The 19116-nt window shown below is 36.5% G+C and overlaps 1 protein-coding gene across 1 annotated transcript in view; it reads left to right on the top strand.

The window, feature by feature from the left end:
• The window catches only part of SIPA1L2 (signal induced proliferation associated 1 like 2), a 124676-nt gene extending 106183 nt beyond the window's left edge, over positions 1 to 18493 (top strand). The window contains exons 18-23 of the mRNA XM_058800909.1: positions 1304 to 1523; positions 8252 to 8383; positions 13725 to 13778; positions 14739 to 14862; positions 16496 to 16577; positions 17267 to 18493. Coding sequence (XP_058656892.1) covers positions 1304 to 1523; positions 8252 to 8383; positions 13725 to 13778; positions 14739 to 14862; positions 16496 to 16577; positions 17267 to 17413 — 759 coding nt within the window. The 3' untranslated portion in view covers positions 17414 to 18493. The remainder of the gene's footprint in view (positions 1 to 1303; positions 1524 to 8251; positions 8384 to 13724; positions 13779 to 14738; positions 14863 to 16495; positions 16578 to 17266) is intronic.
• Positions 18494 to 19116: the final 623 nt, after the last annotated feature.

Here is a 19116-nt window from a genome sequence, read left to right as displayed (position 1 = left end):
TAACCCACTGTGTTTATACAATATGCTAAATAGCATAATCATCATGTCTGAACAAAAGTAACATATGGGAATCTTGTAAGTGCAGAGTTGAATTTAAAATTCAGATCATATATATTTTATAATATGGGGTATGTTATGTGTGCATTATACATGCTTTTGTGGGTCATGTCCTAGAGGTTTTTATGATTTATGGTTGATACAATAATTGGAGGGGTTTTGTGAAGATTCCAAGAACTGCCAGTGTTTCTGGCTGCCTAAATAAGAATCAACTAAGAGAGAGGAGGTGTGGCTGAGATAAATTACTGCTGTCCCTTCCTCTCCAAGGCACCTAAACAAAAGTTAAGTAAGTGAGACCATGGGCCCTGACCCACAAAGAGCCCCAGCCACAGAGGTTGGCAGTGTACAGTCTGTGGCTATGCCTTCATAGAGGATGATAATCTTGATATTGGTGAGCCAGTTACCTTTGACAGTGAAGTCAGAAATGAGTATATAAGATTCTATGGTATATTCAGTGTTTGTTTCCTCTTAAGTACTTGTTCTGCATAGGAAACATGGAACACACAATTAATCACAAAGGAAACATGTAATTGTGTGCAGGACAAACCAGTGGAATAATTAAAGCATTAACTGTGCTTTGTAGATGTGTTTGCAGTGCAGAGAAATTGCTTACAAAGTGTACAAAGTGGCATGATCCAGCTTTACAATACAGTAGCATCTTGTTTTACTGTAGATATTTGGGTTGTGGTCTAAGTAACTTTTTGAAATGCATAAGCAGTTTTCACTGAACCCTGTTACCCTCTTTTCTAAGCCTGTTATGTGATACCCAGAGAGATGCAGTGCTTCAAGTAATTGTTATCATCCAATGAATAATGTGGCAGCATATATCAGTTGAGAATGCTTAACAGTAAAGCATAATCATTTCAAATTAAAATCAAACAGTTCTGTGTATAGTCTTGCATACATGTTGCCAGAGTTGGTAACCTTATATACATTTCTGTAAAACATTGCTGTCATAAGGCTATGAAGTTTTCATTTAACATTTTGTGATTACTAAAACAGCACAGTATCTGATGAATTCATGGTGATATATTCCAAAATATTGAGAGGAAGTCTGAATATCCAATTCAGTAACTCCTTTGAGGCCCCAGTAGATCTGATATGGCAGAAGAAATCTCTGATCTTCTGTATTAGTTCAAGAATTCCAGAGTGCCTGTCCAGAAAAACACTCCCGAGAGCTGGTGATGGGGATATGATTGTATGAATCACTTCAACCAGCAATACATGCTCTTATTTTTATCTTTAGTTTTCATGTTATGGAAACCTTTCCCCCCGGAGGACGCTGTACCGCACGCTCTCTGATGAAAGCATATGTAGCAATCGAAGGGGATCTTCCTATGCCAGCTCTCGGAGCTCCATGATAGACCAGGCCTTGCCAAATGACATCTTGTTCAGCACTACCCCACCATACCACAGCACTCTGCCTCCCAGAATGAGCCTGACTCCTGGAATGGCAAATCTGAGAAGTAAGTCATTGTCACTGTCATTGCTGAGTTTGGAATATTTGTAGTATGCTCAAACAAATCACCAGGTATTATGTGAGATTTTACTTTTAAGGTGAAATTAAGAAATGTCACTGCTCTAGTTAACCTAGTAAAAAAATATTTGGTCAGCGATACATGCTCATCTTGCCATTATTTCATATTTATCATGTTTGGAGACAATAGTCACTTTACTTCCCAAAGAATTCTCATGAGACCACTCATATGCAAAGAACTGTGTCTGAAGATATTTCTAGTTATCCTTTTATTTTCCAGTGGTGACCTAATTAAGCCAAGTTGGCCTGTTTTTTGTTGTTTTGTTTTTTTTTAAATTTTATGTGCATTTGAATTATTGAAATATTCACAACTATATTTGTAACAATAGCTAAATGGAACAGCTTTTGTTTAGATGATCCTTTTAGTAACTTCTTAAAAGGAAATGTGCAATAAATGTTTACTTTGACTTCTATTTCCAAACTGAATTTGCTAGTACTTTTTTAAACATACTAGTAAAAGCTTTACAAATGATATTTCATTTCTAATGGCAGCAGAAGAGTAGTCTGAGGTGCTAAGTTAAAGCTATTTTATGAATGTGGTTTTTTACTTGTGAAGCTTTTGTACGTGAGACATTTATTAATGCTTAGCTTGCAATAATTCCGGGATGAACTATGACGTTTGTAGTAATTAAAAAAAAAAGCAAATGAAAAGCCCAAATCAACACAGAAAGATATGTATATTTAGGTTAAATATCTATATTTGTTTACTTAATAAGAGTGAATTATTTTTTCAAAAATGCTGAATATATATGCTTTTCAGTTAGTTTAGGCTGACATATAGTGGACACCTGGAGTTGACATGCAATCTGAAAAAAACCCCCTCTTTTCTTTAGCTACTCTAATTTTGCATCACAGCTGACTGCAATTTAAAAAATGGACTCTGAAGTCCGTAGTTAAGAAGCTGTGGGTGAATTTCTTGAAAGCATTAAGGACATTTTAGGCCCCTGTCCAGGGAGAATGTGGCCAGATGATTTAAAAGAAGTAGCAATAAAAAGGGCTCTGTCATTCATCATGTCCTTCAGAAACTAGCAGTCATCTCCTAACTTTGAGAAACAAGCTTTATATACAAAACACTTTTCTAGTTAGGGTGGCCTCAGCCATGAGACCAAGTTTTGGTCACTAACCACTGGTTAATTTTAAATTGGTATCTCAGACAAGTGCTAAATTCCTGCCTCAGGTGAGAATGCATGCTTGGTGTGCCTTTTGCCATTCTAAAAATATTCTTCTATCAGAGTGAAACTCTTTACTATAAATTTAATCTGAGAGGATCCTTTTCCTTCATGGATAGCAAATGGAGATCCATTTTCTTTCACAGGAGATAAATTCAGTGGATTTTTTTGGTCTGTGAAGGAGCTGTATAGTACACAGGCATCCTGCTTGTATTTTCTTTTTTTGTTTTCCTCTATGTTAGGCGTTGTTTTTTAGAGCCATTTCTTGTGCGTGTAAACGTGCAATGAGGTCAAAGCTTCAGCTTGCTTTTCTTCAGGAGATTGGCACAAGGCAATTAACTGTGTACATCCAAGCTTTATGCTGCTCCTCCAGCAGTGATATTTTAGTGGGTTTTGTATTAGTTCTGTCTTAGACATCTAATATTTCATTCTTGCTGCTTCTTAGATACAGAAAGTTATATATACACATACATGTAACTGGAAAAAAAACCCCATTAAATCAGTACCCTGTCAGTCAAAAACTGATCCAAGGCAATTCATGCTGTTTTCATATGCAACCTCTGTTTTTCTGGTTCTGTGTTTTGAAAGTGCTTATCAATGCCACCTATATAGGATCTTTTGTGGTGGTGTTTGTTTCAAGGATGATTTAATTGGTTATCTGTAATTACTCTGAAAAAAAACACATCATGGCTTGCCCACCTATGTTTCAAAAATAAGCTTAGTCAGTATCTCCATATGAGAAACTAATTTGGCTCTTTTTAGGAAGGCTGTATGTAGTCAGTGCCTAGTAGGCATTTACATTCTACAGCAGTGATGTGAGAGGTTTCTTTTTCATTTATAATTTTAACATAAGATTGTGGTTTCAGATATCAGGATTCATATCCTGTCATGATAATGTCTTTTGTGTATGATCTCAAAGCATTTTAATTTTACTGATATTTAATGTTTATAGATATCAGTGGAAATAGCATGGTTTTGGCTGAAATCAATTTTAGAAAGGTATATTCTTGCACATTAGCCACATGGAATACTGTGGCAGCACCAAATCTCATGAGAGCCCTCTAGCAAGGCAAAGAGTGTGATTAATAGGTGGTAAGCAAGGCAGCACCAAAACCAAAGAGTAATAGGTGACCCTGAAGGCTTTCAGTTTACTGGGAAATCAGAATTATGACACAGAATGACCACACAAATAAAGAAACAGAAACTTCATCTGTGTGTGATGTTCCCTGTAAGAAAATGATGGGAAAAGTGAAGCTATAGGGCTTTTTAATTATTGTTTTATCACTGGGGAAGCGACATGAAAAAACAAATTACTTTCAGTAAAGCCTGAATTGAAACGTCTGACAGTCCAGTGCTCTTGATTGCAAACAGTACACAAATGTAGAAATATTCACTTAATTCTATCTTATTTTAAATGAAACCAGAAAGGAGAATTTGTGTAGGTAAGAACTCTGTAATTTTACCTTGGGGACATTAAGAATTCCCTGACTAAGACAGTGCTGTTCCTACTGAGTGATTCTAACATGCATTTGCAGGTACAAATCTATGCCCTTCTTGCAAATTCATGGCAGGTGAATGAGCAGGGAAAGAATTAAAGCAATGAGAACCACTGATACTGAACTGGTGTAATAACTGAAGTGGGGAACCTAGGGAAACACATGGAGACAATCTGATTTACACATCAGGCACCATGGTCCACTCTATCATGAAGCACAAAAAGAGAGGGGGAAAAAATTGCCCTAAGTGATAAAGAGCAGGATGTTCCTGTGCTGTGAGGAAAGGAGCGAGGTGCAGAACTGTTGCAGTGAAGAGGGTCATAAGGAAGGGAATATTTTACAGTGCTGTACTGACAAATTCTGAAAGTTCTCAGATTATACATGGCATAGGGAAAAAGATGCCAGAAGTGCAGGAACTATCTCTGCAACTATGTTCATAGATGAAAGTCTTATCTTCAAACTGCCTTACTGCCCATGTTAACTTCAATCCAAAATTAAACTTGTTGATAAGAAGCAGTATTAAAATGAAAGAGCATCACTGTATATTGGTGATGTGCAGTGGCAGGAGTTTGGAAATCAGTTTGTCAGCAAGCAGATAAAGGCTGTTGATTAATTCACACAACTGAAGGAGAGCATGTTTGGTGTTACCTGTTCTCACACAGTGAATGGTTCACCTTACTACAACATGAGGCTGTCTTCAGTAAGAGAAGGGAAGGCAAAAGCGGTTATCAGGAGCACATGTGCCTGAGAGCCTTTGAGCAGGCTGGCATCCTTGAAGCAAGGCAACCCTGGGCAAAACTAAAGAAGGGAAGGGTTCAGCAGACAGATTTTGTTGCTTAAGAGGACTATAGAGATATAATTACTGATTGCAGGAAAGAAAAACAGACGTCCCACAGAGTGTGAGATTTACATTTGTGTGAGATTTGATATATTTCTTCAACCGCAGCTTCTTTGGAGAGAATTTACTTGTTAAATGACATGTGTAGTTTGAAGCAAGGAGTACTTAGCAGATGATAGTTTTTTCATTATCTACAGTCTCTGCATAAAAGTAGCAATTCCAACTGAAGCAGGATAATTGCCTTGGAAGTAATATAGGTTAAGTCAGGTGAATCCTTCTTCTTTATGCATAACTAGTTATTTTTTGTATATAGATGTATGTGGGACTAATATCCACCAGTTTCAGGAGCTGTGTTGGAAACTGAACTGACCACAAAATTTTAAAAACATTTCTTGATAGTGCTTTATACTTTTATGCATCAGTAATAAAAATCAATAGAATTCCTAAGTGTAGGAAGTGACACAACTGAAAAGACTGGAAACTACAAGATTAATAATTTTATGCCAAAAGGAGTACAACAAATAAAATAATCTTTAAAACTGAAGATAACACTGAAAATGTTTCCTCAAAGGAAATTGTGTTGCTTCAAAAGTCAGTCTTGTACACACTAAAGTAGTGGCCTACTAGATTAGGCATGTCCTTCTGGATGTACAGAGGTGGGAATGCTTAAGCATCACTTGCCACCTTTGCACAAATCAAAAAGTGAAAGAGGCAACAGCTGCTCATGTGGCAGTCCTACACAGACAGAGTAAGGCAACCGCCAGGTAAAGAGGAGCAGAGAAGAAATGCAAATACAGGAGGCCACAAATAATTTATCTCACCCAGAGCACTCCTGGAATGCAAACAATATTCTCTGAAATTCAAAGGCACCAAGGTCTATGTTATTAGAGCTCACGTTTGGCATTTTTATTCTTTTTCTTCTTACCCCTCTTTTTGCTCCCCCATTGCAGAAGAACACAATTTATGTCTTGAAAATGAATTATTCTGTAGTGGTATACTTATGCCTGTTCAGTTATTCCACTTAGACTTTCAGCCATCAGCATGAGCACTTGCATTTTCAGAGCTATCAATATTCAAATCTCTACCCTGGCAGGCTTTCTGCAGTTGAGTGGCTCTGTCAGGGCTTATGTAGGACTGAATAGGATCCACCCTAAGGTGAACTGAGGTTCTCACAGAGACAATGCATAATGAAGGATGACTACTGGTGAATATATCACTCCTACACTTTAATTTGGAGAGCTGGCAGCATCGCGCTGGGAGCAGGCTTCTTCCTGACAGGTTTCACAATCAGCCTCTCAGGCTGATCACACAAAAGCAAGGGCTGTCCCTTAGGGCCTGCCTGCTGGTCTAGAACCAAAAGCTGGCTTGCCAGTCTTTCAAATAAGGTATTCTGTCTATTTGCCACAACAGGGATGTATGAAACATTTGTACTTGCACAAATAAGGTTCTCACCATTCCCAAGTCATATACGGAATCTCAGAGCCTGCTCTGACTTTCAGCTTTCAATGTATTTGCACAAAGGCAGCCTTAGGTAAGGCTTTATGTATGTTTATACAGAACTGAAAATAAAATCTTAGTACAGATACATGAGTAGAATATATGTCTCTATTATATTTTCCATTTCATGTAACATCCACTTTTACATACTGAGAGTAGATATTGAGAAGGACATTTCTACAGAGTTTTGTCAAGCCATTTCCAAATGTAATGTAACAATACTACATCTTTCATAAAAGTGTAGAACAAGGTAAATTCTACAGTAAAGAGAATTGCGACCTCTTCTGCAGGGACTCCTAATTTTTGACAGAGGATTGTAACCCTCCTTCACTTTCTTTTTCCTCGTATTTTGTATTCTTTTTAAGCAAGGTTTCTGCAAAGAATAGTGCGTATCATATGTGTGAATCATTGCTCTGTGCAGTGGAATGGTTTGTAACAGCCTACTCTCTTTGGATTTTTAGGTCAGAATCTTTAAGTCAAATGGACATTAATATCCGGACAATGACAGCATGCCGTTTCCTTAAACGCTAATGTATCTTCCACTTGTGTGAATGCATTTCTTCCTTCATTGTTTTTTGTGTTTGGTCTTTTCCTGGGAAAAAAATACTCATCTTCAGTATTATCGTTTAAATCACTGGAATGACTAGATGGAAATTTCCTCCTGAAATATTTGAGAAAAAATTACTATTTTGACCTTTTTGTTTCATTGGAGTGGGTATGTTTGAAACAAAAATTCTCTTTGCCTGACAATACTATGTGATGAAATTATTATATTCCATTGCTGGCTTTATGGTTAAGATTGAAATGTGATTGCAAACAATAGTTTTGGTTTATGATCAGTTTTAAGAAACCGTGTGTCTGTTCAGTTTTTTTTTAACATATTCACATTGATCAGAGTGGAGATTGCTATGGACAAATTAGGAACATGTAAAGATATTCAAGAAAATTATGAAAATTAGCATCTCCTATACTAAAATTTATATTTGTAGTACATTCTAGAATGTGCATAACTGAGAGGTTTGTTTGAACAATTTATGGTGTATACATTTCTTTTAATATATGATCTGTGTACCTTTTACAGTGTGTTATGGCTCACTCTGAAATCTCACCAAGTCTTACCTCCTCAGAGATACAGCTGCAGATGTTAAACTAGTAGGGTAATATTTTCAATGAGAAAGGGAGATTTGGATATAGGCTAGAATTTACAAATACATTAAAAGAAAAGCACGTGGTTTATTTAATTGCTTCTGGAACAGGAATATTTACAGTTTCAGAGTAAAACTCTGCATGTATATATCTTTCATGTTGCTTCACAAATATAATGGTGTATGTAGCAATTTTTCTGCTCAGTATTCAGGTTTAACATGCTGTGCTTTAGAATGGATGTTGCCTACTCACACAGTGTTCATATGAAAATGTGAGGGACACACCATGTGCAGTGGCACCAAAAAATACCCCTTAAAACTGTGCCGTCTCACTTTGCCAACATTTAGAGATTGTTCCACCCCTACTGAGTATTGAACAGGAAAAGACAAACACAAGGGAAATGAAGATAAGCACTTTTTGCTTATACATTTTTTACAGATCATTATAGTAGCTTCAAAATTAATTGTACATAATTGTTATAGGAAGACTAATTATTGTGTTTATTGTTTAGATGAATTCTGGTTCTCAGATGGGTCCTTATCTGATAAAGCCAAATTCAATGATCCTGGCCTGATGCCCCTGCCAGACACTGCCACAGGGCTAGACTGGTCTCACCTGGTAGATGCTGCACGAGCGTTTGAAGGTAACAGGAAAATTTGAATAAAGATCAATGTTCAGTACACAAACTTTTTTTTAAAATATATATTGTTTAGCCACATTTTGAATTGCAAAAATCTAGTGTTTGCCTCTGTAGCCCTTTAGTTCTTTTGTCAATATCAATTCTCAGTGTGGAAGATTGTCACTGAAAATTTGGGGTCTTCATGATACTCTCTATATCCATTTTAGATGCAATTCCTCCACTTCAGTGCCTAAATTTCTTCTGTAATCAATTGCAAGGTCAGATCTTTGAATCTGTCTGAAGGAGAGATTCAAAACAGTTTAAATTAGATGTTTAAAATGAAACTGGGAATGACACAGAGTTTGTTGTGTTGTGTTTATAAACTGGCATGTGTAGTCAAAATGATGTTGTGGTCCCTGTCAGTTTTCATAAGCCCTTGAAGACCAGGAGAAATGTACAGTGTATTTTGCAGTAGCAGGATTTGGGGTACAGGATACAGACCAGGTGTGCTTTATTAAATTATGGAACCAGATTAACCAAGGAAAAAAACCTCATCTGCCTCTGGGAGCTAAACCTACACTTAATGTCTAAGCAGAGAAAGCAGATGTTGGTTTGAGTGTTTATATGAATATACACATTTGAGTGTTGGTGTTTTGTTGTTTGAGAGGTGTTTGTTTAGTGCTGTCCTCATTAACTGGTGTTGCTTGCGTTACTGAATGTAATCTGTGAATAAGGGATGACGTTACCACAGTCATCGTTGTGCAAGATACAGGTCTTAACTTTGTGAAAACCGTCTGTGAAGTTAGTGATTTGGATCTTTTCTTAACTTCTTTTAACCATGGAAATCAGTTTTCTGATTCCTTCCCAAAGCATAAAGTGATTATAGTACACTTTGACCAAAAGCTCTTCAGAACTACTTGTTGCACTAATTTAAATGGCATTGTGAAAACCCAAACCAACAGCAATGATTAGGAATTTGAAGAACTGCATTATTTCTTGACCTGATGTGCATTCACTACTATTCAATACTGCTCAAACATGGCTGTGGTAGCTGGCAGGAACTACTGTGACACTGAGAATCTTGACAGCTCTTCCCATGCATTCCTATGTTCAATTGCTCAGGGAACACCCTGCTATTTGTTACTGACATCTTCAACTAGTGAAAAAAGGTTTGCATCAGTAAATGACTAGCTCTGTAACTTTGTACTTGAAGAATATTTTAAAATGCTAATAAAAATGTTGAGTTCAACTGAGTGAAAGATCATTCTGTACCAGTTATGCTCCTCTATTTTTAGCTTTCTTTGAAAACTAGATTTTCATTCTTTTTACTACATAGTATCATGATTAAAATAATTTCACTTTGATAAGTGTTATGTAAGTGTAATTACATTTGAATTTGAGAATGAGAGGTAGAACAATGCAGCTAACCCACAGTGCTGTATCCTAGGGAGGAAGGGTATTAACTTGTTGGGTTTCAATTGCAAATAACTTAGATATATCTGTAGATAATGCTGAAGAACTGATGGTCTGAGTTGTAAGATAGAAGCTATTTATTATATGTTTTTTGGTTTGTTGTAAGATTTTGAGTAGTAAACAATAATCTATTTTTGTATGAAGGAATATAATTCTTTTCTGTTTAGGACTCTACAGTACAGATATCTCTGTATATGGTAGATGATTTATACAATGTTTTGACTAAATTCATAGTGCTGCAACTAGAAACATTTTCAGGGAATGGAATTTTTAAACCCTTATTCAACTTCATCCTATGTCTTGCAATTTGAAAGTAATTTAAAAAAGAATAACTGATGGCATGTCATAAAAGATCACTGGAAAGAAATGTGTTGCATATGAATTAACAGTGCAGTTTCCATGTGTATTTTAATACTGTTTGCTTAGAAGCTGCTTCAACATTCTTTTTAAAAATAGCTTGGAACTACTGTTCTGCATTCCATCAATGAGAAAAAGAGAGTGGATGATTCTAAAGTTTGTCCACTTCTGAATATAAAACTGCTTTGATCTTTTTTTTTAAACTCGATGAAAATGGGATCACATTTCATATAGGACCATATTAAAAAACCCAAAAAAGTAAACAAAACACCTGCGTCCCCACTTTCAATGGAAAGGATCACTAAAATGATAAGAATTTTTTAATACTGAACCTGTGAAATTAGAGGTTTTCTCTAGTTTGGCTTTGCCAGCCTGATATTTTGAAATTGTGTTCTCTTCTAGAACCTAGATATTGGTCTTAACTTTAATTTTTTCTTTGTACAATGTCTTTTCTTACTATGAGTTTATCAGGATTACCAATCTGATTCCAAGGTCATAGTTTTTTCCTTGTTATCTCTCTAGATTATGTGTTGACAATTTATATCATTTGATCAGTTCAACATCCCTAGTGTGGGCCTTATGATCTTTCATCTCTGTCTTAAAAAGCACTTGTATCTTGATTAATGTTAGATGTAGACTTTTTAGGCGCTTATATTGTTGCCATCAGTTGGATTGAGAACTAAATTAGTAGGAAGATTTTTGCTACCATCATCCATACTCAGAGTTTACATGTGGGTGTAGCAAGAGCAGTAGTCTCATTTTTCACTTTGTTCCTCTCCTCAGAGGAAGAGTGGACAAGGCTGTTTATTAGTAGTAGCTTTTATTCAGCTGAAGCCTTGATCCTGATGGAAGATGCTATTACTATTGTTTTGTTTTGTTTTTAATTGAAAGTATGGTGGTAATGCTTTTCTCTTTGTCAGGATTTAATTTTCACTGCATTTGCTTGAGAAAAACCTTTGTGCAAAGCTGAATATTTTACTTCAAGCTTTTTCTGAAAATCCTCTGTTATTCCTAAGACAGGTGTTCACAGTGTAATGGAAAGCTGTGCATGCATTAAATCCACAAGCTCCAGAAGCTGCAGGGTTCTTTGCTTGAGCTGCCTCTGTGGAGGGTCAGTGCCCATAAGCTGGAGCACAGTGGAGCATTATTTTAACACTCTGCACTCCTTCCTTTGCAAGACGTGGTTTTGATTCTGATGTCTCTCCAGAGATTATATTTGGCATGCACGCTAACATCAGGCCAGTCAGTAGCAAGGGGAATCCTCCCATTTCTGCCGTACATGGATCGGCTACTTCCAGTTCCTGTCTCTTATTTCATGGGGAAGTGCAGAGAGACATAACCAGGGAGGAGTTCACATGATGGAAATACTCTGTTGTAATGTTCCTGTGTCCATCCCTGGAGCAAAGAATAAAAAAGAGATAGGACTGACTCTATGTGACGGTACAGCAAAAGAGGGAGAGTAGTTGGGGTGAAAAATAAGAAGTTAAAGAACCAAAAAGAAAGAAAGCATGCTCAACTGAGTAAAGATAAAGATATGGGAGAATAAATTGGAACGCCAAATTTGAAAAAGGAGAAATCCCAGAGAAGACTAAGGGAAAATTAGAGATTTAATTTTTCAATTCTCTTTTTATATTATCCTTCCAATAGATCTTCAAGTTAGGGAAGAAGGACTGGCTTTCAACATGTGTTGATGACTTTTTTTATCTTTTCCATGTTTTGGGGACAAAAAAGAGAAGCATTTTTGGATGTTCATACCTGCTACTGTAATCATAAAAGACAACTGACACAAATACAAATATTGAATATTGTTACTAGTAGAATTTTGTACTATTTGTTCTATTTCAAAGTGGGTTTATTATGCTTTAAAATAATTATTTAGTGTTTGATAAGTCGTGTTGTGAACATTAAAAGCCTAAGATAGTCCTTCTGACATCCCTGTTCATTAAAATTAGCGGTTTCAACTCCTGATTTTTTTTCCAGGTGATTTTTATGAATGTCTACTGGTGCCAATCAAAATGCAGTGTTTCTTAATGCAAATTTATCTTCGCAGAAACATCTGTGCTATTATAATTAATGTTATTTTAATACTTTGATTTAAATTCTTCATAGCTAAATGTAATGCTACACATAATATAATGAGAAAGAATCATTTAGCATGACAGATAATTATTTTAACTAAAGTAGTGTGTTAAACTGCTAGAAAAAGAAAAAATAACAATATTTAGTTGACATTTGATGATTTCTAGGGCATGCATGTGTAACTTTTTTTGCTTCAATGCATATGTCAGTATATGTTTGTGGGTAGACTTTACCTTAACAGTGAGAGAGTGGCTTCATGCACTATACTCATTTTGGCCTTTTCTGCTTCCAGTACATCAAAATTGCCTGGAGTTTTTTCTGGCCTCTGTTAGTGGTCTGGAACAATGAAAATACAGCTTCAAACTCTTAGGGGTTACAGCTGTATGACTCTTTTACTGTAAATTTAAACATTAATTTTTGTCTCATCTTTGATCTCGCTAAGTCAGTTGTTTAAACTTTTGATATAAAGACCAATATATTATTTGTAAATAGTTTTCTGTGGGTGGACTCTCTTTGGAGTTTGGCAGGGACATCTCATTTAAAAATAAGACCTCTGAGATTTACATGTATTATCTTCTGTTTAGTATGCACATTTTGATTCAATTGAATAGGAAGGGTATCTGTAATTTGGAGGAAGCAAAATCTAGTTCTACAGCATCATACCCAGAAATACACTTAATTTTTCTTTATAAAAACTAGTTGTTTTAATGAAAATGTTAATACTATGAAGGTGAAATTAATTATCTGTGTATTTCAGACTACTTGTTTAACCTGTCTTGTTTCTGGGCTACACACTGTGTTTGATCTGGGAAACCAAGTTTTATTTATCTGTACAAAGTAAATCTATTTATCTTAGTAGGTTTCAAATCTGCAAATGATGTCATTGATTATGTGTTTAAAATTACAGTCTTACCTTATTGTCAGCACATATGGAATAGTCATGTTCATATTTGTTGAGATCCATCAGTAGTCAGAAATAAGGCTAAAAGCAGGGGAAATGTGCTGCAGTCTTGAAACTGGACAAAATCAGAAATGCAACCTTTGTTCATTGTATTATAGAATGAATTGGCGATCTATGCTATGCTGAAGGGGTTTTTTAAACCAACAAAGAGCATTTTAGTGATTGCCTATTTTTGTTTGGTAGAACTTGTCCTTCCTGTCTGCAGAGATCAGGCCTGTATTCACTGTTTGTGTCCCTAAGAGTTTGAAGGATTGTCCTGTTATGTAGCCTGCCAAGTAGCCAGGCTGTGTCACAGCACGGGGTGTTGCTATCAGAGACGTGGGGCGTGGCGCCTCATACTTACTGTGATGTTGGTGTTGAGTAGAAATGGCCTGGCAAGGCTGGGAGTGAGCACAGCAGGAACTGCACGGGAACATCCCACTGCTGCAAGGGCCACAGCTGCTCCAGTGGAGATGGACTCTGTTGTTTATAGGAACATTCTAAATCTTATTCCAGGTTTTGACTCAGATGAAGAATTTGGGCCGTTCTGTCATCAGACGCCGTTTCTAGGTGATGGTCTGGGATTGATGACTTTTGCCTTTTGTAAACTTTTTTTGATACTTCCTATGTTTGCACGTTTGCATGATGATGCAAGCTTTGGGCCTGGTGGGGTGGTACAGCAAGGGGAGAAAGGGCAAGGCAGGCATGTTGTCGCCAGAATTCATACAAGCCTACAGACATGGATTTTGTTTGGCAGAAATAAGCTAAATCAATCTCCACAGAATATAGATTTTGGTTGTTTGGTTTTGGTTTTTTTTTTTTTTCCTTAAAGAAGAAAAATTAAATCCTAATGAATGCATCATTTACTCCTGTTCTGTGCAATGATGATTGATGATCTGCATGGCATACTTCTATTATGTGGTGACTGATGTATTTTGGCAACCACACTGTATATCCATAGGTAATTGCATCTGTGTTTGTTAGATTATGTTCTAGTGAAATTCAATGCAGATAACAGAGTGCTTTAGTAATACCTATAATAAAAGCTCAATTGATAAAAATAGTGTGAATTTATTGGTTTTCAAGTATGCAGATTACCATCAGCTTCTGTAATGCTTGAGACAGTAAAGCAGTATGAAAAGTGAAGATTTCTGGGGAATCTGAGGCCTTTAAATCCATGGAAAAAATGCAAACCTTTTTGCTGAATTATTACTGTCATTGGTTGCGGACCTGAATTCTGTAATGGTTTTCTGCATATTTCATCAAGACCAATTTACTGTTCATATCAGCATTAAGTGGTCCGGACAAAACTGTCATACTGCTGATAGACATAAAAAAAATTGCTTTGGGGTTGCCTTTGGATGCAGGTGTGGGGAAGCCAACTAGTTCGTGCATACATCTGCTGGTTATCTTCAAAGCTGAGATGTAGAAGGCTACATCCATTTTTGCTAACTGAACCAGGATAATGGCTGTAATATAGACTTTTATTTTGTCCAGTTTTAGAGGTATCCTTATGTTACTTTTTTACAGATCAGAGAGTAGCATCTTTCTGCACCTTGAATGATATGCCGCAAGCTCAGGGCTTGGAAGGAGCACAGGAGTTACCTTTGGATGAGAGTCCCCCAGATGGAAAAGATTTTCTTGAGGATGCGGGGTATGTCAGAATTGAGATATGTTTCTTTCAAAATGCATGATTTATTTAATTTTTCTTATTTTAAGGAAAGATTTTATCTTAGTGTTGCATGTCAAATTGCCTGTATGCATGTTGCATGGCTGTTTGATGGCAGACTTGTTGCCTGGACTTATAATTTCTTTAATTTTGAAAAATTTTGTTTCTTCAAATCAACTTCTCTCTCACTGCAATAGGTCTGTAATGCAGATCAAGGTTAGATGCAGAATTTCAGATAATCAAATTTCTTACTGTATTCCTCCTTTCCAATAATAATTTTTTGTTACATTTATTTCTGTTTTCTTTTTCATAGAACTAATAACAGGAGCTCAACTCTGTAGGATGCAATAATCTAATTGGTAGCAAATGTCTCAAACCTTGGAACAGGGTCTATCCTATTTTAGCAAGTATTTGCTATTTGCAAACCTGTATTTTTTCTTTTATATGGAGGTAAATGAATCAAGAGAATCTGTAACAGAGGATTGCAGATTTTATGCTAAACTACCCAATTCTCCTAATTCTTCCCAGTGCTGTGAGAGAAATGATTGCTTTTTTTCCCCCTGACTCTCCACCTATCCTGCTCTAAGGAGTGTACTTGTTAATTTAAAGATCATTCTTGTTATAGATTCAGCAGTATAATCTGTCCACCACTACACTTTAAAAGAAAAACACATCTTTGATTAGTTTTGGTCTTCAATTGTAGGAATGGAAGAATGGGAAATAGAGGGAACAATCTTCTTGCTTGTTAGACTATCACATTTTAATTTGAACCAATTTTACACAAATTAGCTTGCTTATATGGTAAAGCACATTTATTGTAATGACTTTTAAGTCCATATCTTTCCTGAGGCTAATGATCAGTAAGGACTGCAAAAGACTGTTAAAGATTTTTCCCTTTTAGCCATGGCAAACCTATCAGATTTGTGCAATTGCATGAAGCAGCTGGTTCAGCTTTGAATGTAAAGCCTCTCTCTTCACCTGCTCTCTTTTAGACACAATTACTCACATGATGGCTAATTGCATCTATAATGTACATGGGACTGTCTCCCACAGTACTCATTGTCATTCAGAAAACAGAAGTTATGTCAGCATTTTCCCTCAGTCATGCATTTGATTAACCTGTGGCAATATTTTATATTTTGACCTTTAAACGAAATATTTGTCTCCATTCAGCCATAGGTTTATCCTTTGCTGCAAATGACACTATTGCACAGCAGACAAAAGAACTTTTTACAGCTCTTTCGGTTTGCAGTAATTGCTGCTGCATCTTGCTTGAGATTAGTGCTTATCAGAAAGCAGCTTGTTAACCACAGTGCCTGCACACCATGGAGCAGTGAGTGTGACTTGCACTGTGAGGGTATGTGCTAGTCATTCCTAAACATTGCTTCTTAAAATCATTGTTACTTCTGCCTGATTTGCATGGGAAGCAGTGCTGTATTTCAGATATTGTAGGACTCTATTTATGTTCTAGTAATAGTCTTTTACCGATGCCAGTTTTGTCTCTATTTTCCTAACTATGATTGGTTTCCTTTGCTATTACTAAAAGTGTAACTCTGCTAAAGCTGGGAAGAAGATGTTTTTCACTAACTCAGAGTGAAGGTAGTGGTTTACTTTACAGGGAGCATGCTCCAAGTACTCTGACTGGAAAAGTAAACCAGCTGGAAGTCATCCTCAGGCAGCTACAAACTGACCTGAGAAAGGTAAGAAACCACAAGCACCATAACTGTTCCCCAGTTTTAGTAGTTTTATTTTTGCAGAGAGATCACCAGGGGCTTGAAAGAAGTACATCAGTTAAACTAGACAGGAGGACTCAGTGGTTGCTCGGAGCACTGAGGTGCAGAAGGTCCTGTGGGAATGGTTATGTGGGGAAATTGGCCCAAGGCAAAGTAGTTTATGGTTCTTTACTTCTTTACTTCTTTACCCCAGAAAAAAGGAAACACTTCATCCTTATTTATGGTACTTTGGATTTACCATAGGATAGGGATAAGGACAGGGCACCATTGGTAAGTAGTGAGCACCCCATTTTTGTCATACTTATTGCCTTGTGCTACCTTGCTCATGTAGCAACGACTTGATTTGTGCCTCATTTGCTGTCAAAATTCTGAGCTGGAGATATTGCCAGGATAATAGAAATGAGGCTGCTTTTGGTAGGAAAATAATCATGTAAGGGAAAATTTTGAAATTAGATATTGTTCTTCCTTGTTTGAAATTGATTACTTACAACTTGGGCTCTCACATATGATTTATTACTTACAGTTAACAGTTGTCAGAATGAATTAGGGAACTCAACAAAATATAACAGTTGTGACTCACATAGAAATATTAACAAAAAAATAAATGTTGTCATCACAACTACTCACTTTGCTCAACTTGTATCTTTGTTAACCAGGAAAAACAGGACAAGGCAGTTCTCCAAGCAGAGGTGCAGCACCTGAGACAAGATAACATGAGACTTCAGGAAGAGTCTCAAACAGCAGCTGCTCAACTGAGGAAATTTACAGAATGGTTTTTTAATACGATAGACAAAAAATCCTAATGGCTGGGGCCCTGCGAAATACTTATTTGAACAACCTAACAGCTGTATCTTTGAAATAGCAGGGTAATAATTTCACTGTGTTCACAATCCATTTTAGGTGTTTCTGCTACATTTTCTGTCCAGCTTTATTCATCTGAAAAGGAGAGAGAACTGTGGCAACCTGTCTTTAAATTCATATGAAGAAAACAGAGAATAGCAGATACTTGTTTGTGTGCAGATGAATGTAAAAAATCCTTAGTGTCATTTTAGACATTTTTAGAAGTTGCTCTGGCTGGGGCTTGCCTGAAGAGGAATATTTGGGGTTTTAGTTCCTGCATTTCAGGTGTGCTGGTGAAGATGTTAAAGCAATTTAAATTAGCTTGGGCTTCAGTATTGTAAGATAAAAAGAATAACCAGACATATACTTTAATGTTTAAAAGGTGCTCTATTTTTTTGTATGTACAGTAGTTTTATTTCCACAGTCCACATTGTCATAGCAATAAGAATGGAGGTATAGTGAATAGTCACAGAGCTGTGTTTATAAAATGTTAGCACTGATGTGTTTAACACTAGTTTGGATGCAGATACATTAGAGATTATTTATTTGCAGGAACAAATGGTGCCTGAATATAAACAGTGTTCTGATTTTCTAAAAATACACATGCCTTGTAAATGGCTCACTGGGGTTAGCCCACTCCCAACTTCAGTTACTTTTGTATAGTTGATGTTCAGCTAAACAGCTACACTGCTTAACTATGGAAATCATGTATGCTGTGAGCCAACCAATCAGTTGTACAATGACAAATTTGTTTATCTTTGTACAGAAGCTTTGATCAAGTGTCTTGTATTTAACACCTTTATTTAAGCTTATTTAACCTTAAATTGTTGTTTTTATAAAGTTTGTTTTATCTGCACTATGGTGAGGTCAGTTGGTTGCAAGTTGTAATATTTTGAGCTTGCCAAGACTGTACGGAGGAGTTCTAGAAAATTCTAACAATTGGATGCTGCTAGTACACAATTGATTTGTTTGTATGCTTTAACATTTTTAACTGTTTAATTTGAAATGAACATACATCCTGCTTTTTTAATAAATGTTAAAAATCTAAACCTGAAATATTTTATCTTGTATTATCTGAAGTCATTGTTACCAGTAACAACTCAGATTTCTGTTCAGCTCAGTCGCTGGGCTCTCCATCCAGAGGCAGTTCAACCCCTCAGAGCTGTCAGGATCCCTTGTTATTGAGGAGGGCTTGCCACCATTACCAGTTAATTTCTTTGGTACATCCTGTCCTGGAACCCAGGAGTTGGCTTCCCCAGTCTGAACAAAAGCTGTTTGGGCTGGTCCAAATAGGCATTGATTAGTGGCCTAGGAGAAAAAAAAAATCCTGCTTTGCTGACAAACACATCCTGGAGAAAAATGTTGAAAAGAGGTTTAGTTTCTTCATATTTCCTTATATGTTAGTTGTAGCAGGAAATAACTTGCCATCTTCTTGTTCCAGCAACTGAGAATTTGATTGCAGTGTTAGCATATGTGCAAATATGTAACAGTATGTGTACAGTACTGAGCTTCAAGTCTACATGTAAAAAAGGATACCTTTGCAAAATGAAGTGAAGCTAATGAGCACATTTGAGTTACCCTGATGAAAAAAAAGTCCAAGACCATAGTTTTATCCCAGTTTCCTCTTGGCTGCTGAATGCTTTCAGGCAAACCTATGGAAAATGAT

The sequence above is a fragment of the Ammospiza caudacuta genome, chromosome 3, assembly GCF_027887145.1.
Source record: "Ammospiza caudacuta isolate bAmmCau1 chromosome 3, bAmmCau1.pri, whole genome shotgun sequence".
Taxonomy (NCBI): Eukaryota; Metazoa; Chordata; class Aves; order Passeriformes; family Passerellidae; genus Ammospiza; species Ammospiza caudacuta.
This window is presented reverse-complemented; position numbering and strand designations above follow the sequence as displayed.